Source organism: Netta rufina (assembly GCF_964035555.1).
Source record: "Netta rufina genome assembly, chromosome: 25".
In the NCBI taxonomy this organism is placed as follows: domain Eukaryota; kingdom Metazoa; phylum Chordata; class Aves; order Anseriformes; family Anatidae; genus Netta; species Netta rufina.
This window is the reverse complement of record NC_140149.1, coordinates 909621-922570: the sequence shown is the minus strand read 5'-3', so window position 1 is coordinate 922570 and position 12950 is coordinate 909621. Positions and strand designations below refer to the sequence as shown.

Here is a 12950-nt window from a genome sequence, read left to right as displayed (position 1 = left end):
ATGCTCCTTCACACACTTCTTCTAGCTGCTGGGATGAATCATTGCTACCGTGGTGAAGCCAAGAACATTGGGAGACTTAGGGCTTTCCAGAAAAGACCAGGGAAAGAATTAGTGTTGTTTTTATTTTTCCATTTTGTAATGAGTTGTTTGTTTGTTTGTTTGTTTGTTTTTTCTTTTTTGTGTGTTTTTGTTTTTGTTATTTTTAGCAAGGTATTCAGTAGCAGACAACTTGACATGTCAGGACAGCATACTTCTAAGCAAGAGCACATGGTTTCTCAACTGTTTTTAAAAGCAATACCAAACTCTTGGATTTGGTGATAGGATCATCTCCTACTGCCCTTGGTAGCTGAATTAGGGACGCCAGGAAGGTATGGAGCTCCTTTTCTCCAGGACTTTCATGCTCTTTCAGGAGCTCACGCCCAAGTTCTTGACTTCGTAGATCCCCAGGTGAGAGGGGGCTTTTCCAGCCCTCTGTTTTTCCCATCCCACTGTTAGCCAGTCCCAAACGTGGTGGCCGTTTGCCATGGAGGTTGCCCCTTCCCATCCTGGAAAGGAAAAGGTCAGAACAAAGCTCACAGATATAACATACGATTGGAAAAAATATTTACAGATAGCAAATTGCCATCTCTGCAAAAGGAAAACATGAGAAAATAGAAACGTGATATTTATTTTAATACAATGTTTTTAAATTTTAATTTAAGAGACCAGCTGTTTCTGCTTCTCTTATAAGAGCTTAATTGGTATATAATAGCATAGTTAATTAAATACAAATCAATAGTTTAAAACAGCTAATTGATATTTAATATGTATGGGAAAATATAACTTAGTTGTAATATAATTAACTCAATATTAAATAAGCAATGGAGTTGCAATTATGCCTTTACAGTGATTATAAAGTTTATCGTTCTTTAATAAACTTGCAATTAGACAGGATAAGCTGAAAAATTATTAAACAGGTATTATTGAGCTATTAAACATTTATTACCATTCCTGGTGGAATACAGCTACACAATAGTACACATTATAATTGTGTTAATAAACGTTTATTACTTCTTTGCAGTGTTAGCCTTTAATGCACTGGTTGATCAGAAACTTGGATCCCTTTCTGATTTGTCATTGGGAGAATTGCCTTAAGAGTAAGTAAAGAAATCCCAAATGATGGGGGGAAATACAGAAAAAGCAGGATTTCATAATTTGGGCCAGGGAAATGATACCTCTCTCCCAAAGCCAGCTTGACCTCCTCTGTTGCCTAAGATGTACATAAAGGTCACTTCCTAGAAGTCATAAGCTTGATTCATCCTCTGAACTATTCTTTGCATTGAATTTTGCTTCTTTGTCACTTGTTGCCCCTAATGCCCCAACACATGGCTTGGACTTGCTTTTGCTTTGTCTAAGTGGCTCTTCTACAGATTTTGGGATGAATCAATGCATATACTTCTTTGAGGCAAAATGTGCTTTTGCTGTGTATTTTCCAAACATGATACTTAAACTCACACTTTTTATAAGTGGCCAGGGTGACAAACCTCAGCTGTAACTCATTCCACTATGCTAGAAAAAAAAACAAAAAAAAAAAAAAAAAAAAAAAAAAAACAGTTGTCATTGCAAGGAAGTGGATAGGATTTGTTTCAGGAGGTAGGTGCCACACACCCATGGGTTAAAATGTTCTTTTTTTCAGTGGTATCTCAGCAGCCCCCTAAAGCCAGAACACTTAAAATGCTGGGGTGTCTGCTTCACTATTTAAGCTTTTAGATAGCCATTAAAAGCTGTGAAGTGGTGAGACATCCGTAGGCATCAGAGTCATCTTGAAGTATTTTACCTTTTAAAGGCACTCTCAAGTATTTAAAGGTGCCTTTAGCTATAAAGATTTTTGCATGTTCTCACAAATTTATGGTATGAATTATTATAATGTAGTGCTCCTGTATAGCTCCTTTCATCATGGGATATCAAAGTGTTTTATAAGCATTAATTATAGCACCCTTCAGGGAGGCAAACGGCCCATCGACACCCATATCGCTGGGGGATCATCCAGGCTCCAGATGGGTGACAACCCCAGTCTCATGGATCTCTCTTTCCCTCCCGCAAGGGCAAAGTTGTGCTTGGGGCACTGGGTACCACAGCCCTTGTCTTCAGTCGTAGCCCCTTGTCATCACCTCTAAAGCACAGGCTCTTTCTGGGGAGCATTTCTCTGCCAGCAACTGGAAGATGAGAGCTGGACATCTGAATTTGGGCACCGTGTTGACATTCTTCTCCCCCCCAAGTAAGCTGCACCTTTTGCTGCCCCTGTCCCAGTTCCATTCCCCTCTGTTTTGGCTCAGGATGTTCTTGCAGCTGTTTGTTGGCTGCAGAGAGTATGGCAGCTTTTGCCATGCCAGGGCTCCAAGTCTGGGGGCAAAAAAAAAAACAGTTATGCATGTGCAGGGCTGTACGATGCACGATGAAATTAGCAAGACAGCAATGCTGGCTTGCTCAACCCCGCTGTGGACTGTGCTGCCTTGTGTGACGCTAATCTAATTGTGTTGTTTTAATTGCACTTTGATAGCTTAGTGCTTGTTGAAAGCTCAATAGGAATCAATGCCATTTGTCTTTTCCATCAATAAAGGCATAAATGCGTTGCAGGCTCTGTGTCAACAGCCCCAGAGGCGAGGGAGGCTATCGGCAGCCTGCAGCTGATGCACACAGGGTGTTTGTCCTCGCAGCATTGTGCAGTCCTCTATGGAAACCCACCTGAAGTTCAGCGAGGTCTTATCTATTCTAGCTGTTGGCCAGCCCTAACCGAGGCAGCCCACGCTGAATGTCCTTCACCTAAAACCAGCAGGTTTAACAGTAACGGGGAGTACTGAACACATAACACTCTGCAAGCTGACACCTTTCTGGGTGTGTTTGCGGTTGTAGAGCAGGCTGTGCAGGGTGACACGGATCACATCACCCCCAGCCTGAGGAGCAGGAGGGCTGGCTGCAACCTCTGCATCAGCCAGGAGGAGGTTGCTGTTTGCCTCGTGCTGATGGTAAGGACTCTGACTCAAAGCAACTGCTGAGAATGTGGGTAGTCAGTTCACCTGTCTTGAATGGTCTAATCTTTAAGCATCTACATCTGAGTTGGTCGCCACCTTTTAGAGTTAGTGAGAGAATTATGGACACTTCCAAAGTCATCCTGATAGATGAAGTGTGTCACTGCCCACGGATGCCCATTTCCCTCTGGGGTCTGACTTTAAGTGACAGTGTGTATTTAAGGGACAACCAAATTTTGGCTTACCTTAGACATCTTGATAGACATTTTGTATGGCCATTTCCTTTAGTGGGACAGCACATAGCATTTATTTGGCTAGCTGCTGATGACCTCTGTCATGAGACCCTTAGGATCAGGAGCTGTTGGTCCTTAAGCTCTTGCAAGATGGATCCCCATTAATGTTAGAGAAACTTTTTTAACTTGTCTTGCTTGTACCCTGAGCACCGTGGGGGTCACAAGTCATTTGTGCCTTCTGGATTTGGGCTCCAATTCTGCCCCGAGATGCTGTACGCAAGAGGAGGAGGATGACTCTTCTGTCAGAATGCCACAGTAGCTAGCAGCCCTAGGGAGGAATATTTCATACGCAGTGCTGTATGACTCCAGGCATCTTCCCTGCACATCACACAGTGGTGAGCAACCCTCCTGCTCCAACGCAGCCCAGCTGTGCAGCGCAAACCCTTCCGGCATGGAGCCCGAAGCCCAGCCTGTGCGGTGCTGCCTGGCTTGAGCAGAGAGGCAGCCCTCGCTGTGCTCCTGTTCCGCTGCCTTCCCCTCCTGCTCATGGCTCCACAACGCTCCCGAGTGCCCCGTCCTCGGATAGCAGGCTCCGAGGAGACCACAGCCACATTAAGTAAACATCAAAGGGGCTTTGATCAGCGGGGCCCCGCGAAGCACGGCAGCCCCTGAGGAGCACAGCAGGTCCGCAGGCAGGCAGTGGCGGGGACGTGGTACCTTAATTTTCTCCGCTGTGACACAGAATGCGTTTGAAGAAGGGGAGCTTTTTGCCGCACTGAGATGCGCGTGGGGAGAGCACACGTGCACGCAGCCTACTTCTGGAGAAGCCACGCTCAGATCTTTCTCTGTTGGTTGTCAATAGTCAGAAAGCCCCATTAAGGACTCAAGGCATCAAAGGCATAGGCCTCCTTGGACTCGGGCACTTTGCCGCTTGCTGGGTCACCCGCTTGTTTCCGAAGAGCAAGGTGCCTCAAGCCAGCTTTGTCTTCCCTTTGGAGTGCCATGTCCCATCCACTGCCCTGCCTGCCAAGGGAGACCAGGATTTAAGAGCCCGTGTTGTTGCAGCACACTGGTGCATAGGAAGATGCAGCTTGTTCCCTATGCACAATAGAAAGGCGTGCTTAAGAAACAGGGAGGGGACAGTGACCCTCCTGGCTCTGGCGTGTGGCTGAGCAGAGCAGTCAGCTGGATGTGGTTGGGTTGGGACCAGCAGTTTGCACATCGCTGGTGCTTCCCCTGAGCAAAGTAGCTGGCAGAACTCCTTCCCTGCAGCATCCCCATTTTGCTCTTGTCCCCAGCCTTCTAACATGGCTCTTTCTTCTCTTGCAGAACTGGGGCTCCCAGGAAGAGGATGCTGCCTAGTACTGGGGTTCATGTACAAGGAGAAGTACCGCAGGATGACTGAAGGTGAGCGGTTTCCCCACCTTCTCTTCATCCTTCCTCCTTAGCAGTCTCATCACAAGGATTCACTATTGCTAGGAACACGCTAGCTTCTTGTTCGCCCCGAGGGGAAAACCCTGCTTCCTCTTTGATTTCTGAAACGTCTTGTTGGGCAAGCAGATGGGGGAAGCCCCTGTATGAAGTAGCAAGAGAAGAGCAGGAGCTTATTGCTTCCATTCATCCCAAATCCACTGTCTTTTCCCATGAAAGGGATTTGTCACACAGGAAGCTCTTTCAGCAGTCGTTGCTTCTAGTCCTTTTATTCTGCTTGGGTGGTGATGCCTCACCAGGACACCTTCAAAGCACTTGTCTTCAGCTGGTGCATCTGTCCCCACTGGAGAGGAGTGGGGATATGCTCAGGTTACCTTCACCCCTCATAATATTAAAGCTGCAACATCCTGGAGCTTATATGGACTTCCTTGCTGAACAAATGTCTGGCTAATTGGTGGCAGAGGTACAAAAGTCAATGAGAGTCAGGCTTAGCCTTGCTGTGTTCAAAAGGTGTCGGCGTTTGCTTGGATAAATCTCTCACCTGAGATCAGGGCTGCTGTGCCTTCTCAAAAGCATAGTTGCTTTACTTGTCAAACCCCTGTGCTGAGGCAGAGATCTCGCTAAAGTTTCCCTGTTTTATATTCTAGTCATCCCCCAGGTATTTTATGAGCATTGATTAATCCATAGAAATACCATAAATAATTATGAAGTGTAATAACTAAACAAAAACTATTTATGCTCAGAAGGATCAACATCCTTGCTTCTCGTAGCTTCACTGCTTGGCTGCTTTTTTCTGAAGCAGACCCTGGTGCAGCCCCACCTCTGGGTAATGCTGGATCCAAGGAGGGTGCAAGTCCCGGGGCTGGGCCAGTCGGAAGGTGCGTGCTGAGGATGTGTACAAGAGTAGGGCTGCTGCTGGGGATGGCGAGCTCAACCCAAAGAGGTCCAAGCTGGGCTCAGTCCTTGTTTTGGGGACTGGTTGGGCAGAAGGTGGGCTGACTTGCCCGCTGTACCTTCTATTGCGTGTGTAGGATGGCATATTGCCCAGTGACTGGCCATAGGGGTCTTTGTTCCTGCAGGAAGCCTTGCCTTCATGAGAGCAAAAGGTGCATTAGCTTGCATGGGGTGAAGCTCCAGTGGAGGCAGGCGTATGGCTTGAATATCAGTTAGAAGATCAAAGGTTCCCTCGGCTCCCCAGGAGTCCTGCTACTGAGCTGATAACATGGAGAAAGCACTTCACAAGCTTTCACCTCATGTTTGTTAATTATCCCGTGCTTTTTAAACATTGATTAGAATATTTTTAATAGGAAAGGGGCTGCCCCTTGGGAGAAAGGACGGAACAGCCTCATCCAAGAGCTGTGAGAAGGTACAATCTCTTGCTGCTTTTGTGTTCCTCGAGCCTCTCTAAGGCTGCCTGGCCTTGCCCCTGGGATGCTCCCAGGTGCTGCACGTGGGCATCCCATCCCATCCTTTGGGATTCAAAGCCTGCATCCACCTACGGAGCAAGCCCCCTTTTCAGCCCTGACATGGCTTTGTGGAGACAGAACAAAGACACATGAAAGGCCAAAACTAAAGGCTTTGTGTGGGGAAGGGAACAAAGCATGCCTGCCTCTAGATGAGTTTCTGGCCCCCGCAGACTGCAGGGCCATTATGTTTAAAGGTACAATCTGCCAAAAAAGAAAAAAAAAATGAACACAAAGTCGGGGGATTTCCATGGCCACAAAGACCGCCTGGGACTCGTGTTTTCGCTGGAGATGGTTCTGGATGACAATTGCAGACCTCAAGCCTCCTGGGTTTTAGATTTCGGCATGAATCCAAGCTGTAAAACATGGGCTGAGCACTGGTGGGAGCAGAGGGGGGTTTCAGATGTCTGGTCATCCCAGAGGTATTCCCTGCCAAAAGTACCTGAGCCAGGTTCTTTGGGCCAGTTACCTTGCAGGAATAAGGAGTGAGACAGCTTCCCCTTCATGTTTTTTCCAAGTGAGAGTTTTTCCTCTTTTATTGTGTTATGGTGCTAATGAATAGCCCTATTAATAATGACAGGGCAGCTGAAGGAGCTGAAAGCAAAGGTAGGCAGTGGGGTAATCGGATAATTACAAGGTGTGGGGTCTCCATCGTAGTGGAAATGGGTAATTACAGAGATCATTAGAACCTTGCTGTCATTTAATGGAGACATCTACAGAATGGGCTCCTAGGTAGAAAAGCAGAAGAGGACTTAGACGGAGGTCTTGTCGGAGTGGAGGAGCTGCACAGCGCTGTACGGCTGCAGACCTGGTACGGAGCCATCCTGGGCTGCATCTGCTAGGAACTAGAGGGGAGTGGCTGCTCTCAAAGTCCTTCTCTTGGGCAAATGCTTCTCTTGGCTGTCCCCATGGACAAGATCCAGGTTAGGCACTTGCAGACCACTGTGGCAACCTCTCCCAGCAGGGTGAAATAAATATTGTGTCTTATGGATGCTCTGTGGCCATGCCCAGCAAGGGGCTTTGCTAGCATTATGTTGTCTGCATCCCAGCTGGCAAGCGATGCACATCCATTAGCATGATTGCAGGTGCAAGCTCTTCTGGCTGAGCTGTCTTCCAGGGTGCGAAGCAAAAATAAATGTCCAAGAACTCACCTCCATTAGCATTAGTTAACGCACATCAGCTCTTCATATCACCATATATCAACCAGGGTCCTGAAAAAAAACAGGTCTGGAGGAGGTGCCAGGATCTCTCGCAGCTGCAAAGCAACAGCACAGCCTCGGATGCTGCTGGTGGTGATATGCAAAGCAAAATCGATTTCAGCCGTCCCCCCACATCTGGTGTTGCTGCACTGCATCGGCTGCAGTTGCCTCATGCTGTATCGCTTCTGCAAAGCATGAGCTGGGACAGCAGGCTGGATTCGGGTGCATTTGAGGGGCAGGCGTAGGAAGGTGTTGCTCCAGTGTGGCTGCAACGTGCCCATCCCTTTGCTGTGATTGACGGTTCCTCACTGGCGTGCTGGGACTGCTGCTTGGTGCCGGCTGTGAGTTGTAGGGTGGAATTAAGCTGGTGACAGTTGTAGACAGAGGGAGAGAGGTAGAGCTGTCTGCAGTGACGGCCTTGCAATAAAGACGCTTTAGAGTTAATCCTCTGCCATCTGTCTTCATTCTGCTAATAACCCACTCAATCAGATGCTGCCGCCTGTTTGTTAACATTCAGAAACAGATACATAATCGGTAGGAGCATGCTGTTAGTGCACACGGGGCTGGATTCCACCCCTGGCCATAGTGGTGGGTTAGTGGGAGCTGTAGCTTGGGCAGGATGTCCCAAAACACAAAGCAGAAAACAGAGGTCCTGCTGAAGCTGGTGGCAAGTTGAGCTGCCCTGCCTTCCCCAGGGTTTGGTGATTTCCCCTGGCTCACAGTGACTTTTGGAGCAGAAAGGTGGCAATGCTGTAGTCACCCAAGAAAAGAAGCATTTCTGACTAACCTGAAAATTGGGACTTTTTTTTTTTATTCCTCGTTCCCCACCTCATTCAGCCATCTTCCCTTCCCAAAGCTGGAGATGGAGGCTGTGCTGCAAACCCCTCCCTGCTCTCCCGTCGCACTTAGTCCCTGCCCATCCATCGCTGCAGACTCCAAGCTGGGCTCTCTGCTCTCTTCTGGGGTGGCCGGAGGCAGGTGCTCACATGTTGATCCTGCTTCTGTTATTTTTCTTCCTCTCTCCTGCCTTTGACTTCTCGCCAGATCTAACACGAGTCATTAGCAAGCGTCGCTGCAGCAATTATGGCACTTTTTGGCTGCCATTCATAAAGCTACTAACGGGAACGATTAAGTGCTTGGAGGTGTCAGCCTACTCCTTCGCCACCTGTTCCCACCAGCCGTCGGCTGCTGGAGGTGCCTGCAGCCTCTCCCTGCCTCTCACCTTTCTGGGCACGGTGGTGGCTTTGGAGTCCTCCCGTATGGTTCTGTGGGGTGGCCCCACACTCAGATGTGTTACTGCATAGAGGGAAGGACATGCTTCATCCTTTTCTGAGGCTGTGAAAGCAGGCATGGCTAGAAAAGGGGACAGAATGGGGCTTGGCACAGCAGCATCCTCCTGCTCTGTATAATGGTCTGTGTGCAAGGAAGGACAAAGACACCTCTTCACCTCCCTGCTTGGCTGATGTCCCTACTTTCTGCCTTGCTTGCATCCATGCCATCAATCAGGGATGGGCATGAGGCTGAAATCTGTACCTTAACCTGCAGGCATCTTCCCTGGGCTCAGCCACTGTGGCTGGGAGTGCTGGCTGCTGCGCAAGGAGAGGGCTCGGTGCTGGAGCCATTGCTGGCAGCAGCATCCCTCTGTTTGCATCATGGCTGGGAGCAGAACCAGGGCTCAGAAGCTTTCCGCATTCAAGGTGTCTCCGTGCACTTTGCAGAGCACTGGGATGCCAGCAGCTGTTGCTGCAGGGCTGCATCTCTGCGTGGCAGCAAGAGCCGGTCTGTGTTTAATTGGGAGAGGGTGCTGCTTAGCAAATCCCATTCGTGGCGTAATGGCTCCAGAAATCTGCCCAGCTAGGGGCTATCTGAATCCACAGCCAGAGATTTTTCTCTAAGGATGACATGGGTGTTGTGGGGCTGGTGGTTAGTGTAAGGCTAACCTCAGGTTTTGGGGAATTACAAATGGCCTAAAAGCTTTGGACTCCACACTGTGAGCTTCCCCTCAGCCCCCTTGTTGAGGAGGTTTGGGGTCTTAGTTAAGGGTGCTGGGACTAAGCAAAGCTCTGTCTGATGCCTCTTGCTGGGGAGAGGGGGAAGAGAGACAGAGGTCCCAAAAGGTGGCACTCATCCCCATAGCTCAGATGCAGTACAGGATGCATGTCAGGGTTGGCCCAGCGAGGCAGTGATGATGATGCTTGGATGAAGGAGAGCCACCCCCATGCTCTGTTACCTGTGGCAGCTCATCCCTCCATGCAGCCCACTTCTGCTGCCTTACCAGCTGTGCCTTTGTGCTCAGCAACATCCAGCGGTGTCTCTGGATGGGGCTTATGGTCTCCAGCTCCTGCCTATCTCCAGCCTGCAGATAGGTTTCAGTTCTGTTAGGCACAGGGAGAGAATTGTGTATGCATATGAAAGCTGTTTTTTATGGCTTATAATTATCTCATACCCATCCTTAGAATAACTGTAGCTCCTCCATTATTAATAAGTGGAATTCCAGTCCTTGTCATAGATCACAAAATGGAGAGGAAGCTCAACCCAGGGTTTGCATAATGTACCTTGGTCTAAATTGAATAATTGGTAAAATGGTGGAAATCGTTAGTTTTTCCCCATTCCTTGGTGCTGGAATTAGTGAGATATTAGTGCAATTAGCCACTGCTTCCATTTGAGGCTGCAATCATTTGGTTTGTAATTTAGAATAAATGTAAAAGCCCACTTGTGCTGCTGAACAGATTATTTGTCCTGTTTAAAAGTATCTAATGGGGTGGCTGTCATCTAAGCAAGATACATTTGACCCATTTCAATTTGTTTCCCTTTTAATCTGCTATCTGTTTTCCTGGATCTTTTTTTAATAAAAACGTAAAGAAGAAGTGGGCGAGAGAGACCAAAGAGGAAGAGAATAGAAGCGCTATAGATCTGGAGTTTATCATAAGCCAAAGTAACTTGAAATCAAGGCTGTTAAACTGCAGAAAGCAATAAAAAGAAAACACTATTTGGAGATCGTTTAAAGGGCCGAGTGACTTGTCAATGAAAGGTTGCTCTATTCGACTGCTTCTTAATAGCTTCTCAGAGGGAATCTGCAGCTCTTGCAAGAATGAAGGCTGAGAGTATTTCTGTAGCAGCCCTGTGCTGGGGGGCGGGGGGTGTTTCGGTTGGCAGGGTGCTGGGACGGGAGATGAGGAGAGTCCAACACCAAGAAGGATAGAGAGCAGAGGAGGAAAGAAGGTGGTTGTAAACCCAAAATAGGGTTTAGGCTTTAAAATGTGCCCTAAATATCGAAGCCTGGCACATGCTGGTAGGTACAAAGGATGGAAGCGTCATTCTCATTTGGGTGCGGGTCTGTGGCCAGCTCAATCCCACCCTGCTCCAGCTGTACCATCATGCCCTCCTTCAGGGGAGAGCAGAGAAACTCTCTGCCTTTCTCTGCGAAAGGCTGAGCATCCTTTCAGTGCCAGTCTGATTCAAAGCTCTTCTCTGTCAGGCCCCATATTGCTTCCTGGAGAGAAACCAGCTGGGACTCTGGGATGGAGTCCCTGCTGTTCTGGGAAAAAATGGCTTGTTCAGAGAAGCTGCTGTGTCTCTGCTCCAAATGTCTCTGCTTGAACACCACTTCTGCTGCCTGCAGTAGTTCAAAGAGGGTTCAGTGAACGTTTCCTGCCAGGAAAACGTGCTATTAGAGTGGCACTGAGATGCAATGACGTATTCATGCCACCCGTTAGCAGCCCAGCAAGGCAGTTGCTGCCTCAGAATTGCTTGGATTTATGGGGACACATAGTCTGAAGTGGGATCTTGCAAGTGACTTTACACCCACAGCAGCACAGGCTGAGCACAAATCCTTCTCAGTCTTGAAGATAAATTGGAGCCAACCCCCATCACCCCTGTAAAAAATAATAATAATAAATAAAAGGTGTTGGCTCATCCTGCTGTTGCACAAAATGGGGCTCAGCAGTCCCTAAACAACTTGAGGGGTCCCAGCATCTCCTCCCACTTCACCCTCTGAGGCTTGGGCAATGAGCAGGACCTCTTGGCATCAGTCTGCAGCCTGGCAACAAGACTTCCCCTAATGTTTTGCTAAAAGCCACAGGGTCCATGGCATGTAATCTACTGGAACCCACTGCAGCTGATTTCCAAAGCTCCTCATGGAGCCTGGTGCACATTTTGCACTGCTAACTCTGCTGTCATTGCCAGTAAAGGTGCTGTCTCCGGCAGGGCTTGGCAGCTCTGTGATAGGAAAGCTCGCCTTACCCCGAGCGTTGTCACTCGTGTCTGCCCGTGAAGACACAATCGCAATTGATTAGGGAAGGCTTCTTCCCATATAAGCCGCATTGAGCCTTTTGTTCTTTATCTGACAAAGGCATTTGAGAAGGAAGAGGTGAGTGCATGGAGCAAGCTCCGGAGAAGTTGTTAAAGATGCATTGTTATCAGCAGAGGTCTCATTGACATCTCTCTGGTGCTTTGTGTGTCTGTTAGCTAAACAAGGCAGGGATGTAAGTTAAACCTGAGGAAAAAACAACAAACAAGCTGTCTCTGTTTGGTGTCAGGGGAGGCTTTGCCTTGGTTGGGCCAGCTGGAGAACTGTGTAAAATGCAGGACCTCAGCACTGCTGAGAACCAAATCCTCTCTGGTAAGATCCATCGTGCACATGTGCAGGGATGCTCCGTGAGAGGGATCCACATGCCCTGCACAGCTCTGCTCAGACAGGGTAGGAAACTCCTGCCTTCAGGTTCCTCCACGTGCTGCTGCAGTGCTCTCAGGTTGGAGGAGAGCTGAGTACCATCCTCTGATGCCTACGCAGCTGAGAGCCCTGCTGGTTATAGACCTGGCACCAAGCTTGCGAGTTGTATGGTAACGGTGAGGTTGTAGCAGCTAATAGGCTAAGGGTGTAATTTTATCTATTGATTCAAGTAGCAGTCCCCTGTGGAAAGCTATTGCTGTGCAATCTTAAATAAATGAACGCAGGACTTCCTCATGCCCTGCGTGCTGGCTTAAGGAATTCCATAGCTGATTCCCATCCCGCAGAGCCTGTGGGTTGTGCGGGAGAGCCAGGCACTGCGTGAAGCAGTGCCCAGCAGAGATAGAGGCCCTGCTGAAGGTGTTCCAGGGATATTAGCTGTTAGTAAGTATAGACTGATATCTAAGGTGTGGTGAAGAATATCCCAGTGTCCTTGTGCTGCTCTGCAGGTCCTTGATGGGGAAAGTCTCATCCAGTAAGATTCACATGGAAAAGGGCAGGGATAAGTTTGTGCTTTGCTTTACCCAGTGAAGTCTGGCCATCTGTGTTGCTTGCTGTCTTTGTTGGCTTTGGAGTGGTTTATTTTTAAAGTGTCGATGGGACAGAGGGAGCATGAATTAAAGGAGATGCAAGGCAGCGCTCTGAAGGCAGTGACTCCAGCTTTCTCATCTCTGCGCTGCCTCCAGGCTACCCGCAGAGTTTACCTTTGAGCGTGTGTATTTGTTGATAATTTCTCCCTCTCTGCAGAGCTGTTGCTGCAGCCCGGGGGTCTGTTATTTAGCTTTCCTCCCTCGGTGTCCGTGGGGACCCTGCCAGAGAGGTTGCTGGCAGGCTGTATTTCATAAGCAGTACAGGGCACACCACTGACATGGTGTCCACCAGACCTG

General features: G+C 48.5%; 1 protein-coding gene across 1 annotated transcript in view; it reads left to right on the top strand.

The window, feature by feature from the left end:
* KIRREL3 (kirre like nephrin family adhesion molecule 3) overlaps window positions 1-12950 on the top strand; it is a gene marked incomplete at its 5' end in the record, with an annotated part of 321389 nt that overhangs the window by 205983 nt on the left and 102456 nt on the right. Inside the window, one exon of the mRNA XM_084301594.1 lies at window positions 4571-4648. Within this exon, the coding sequence (XP_084157720.1) occupies window positions 4571-4648 (78 nt within the window). The remainder of the gene's footprint in view (window positions 1-4570; window positions 4649-12950) is intronic.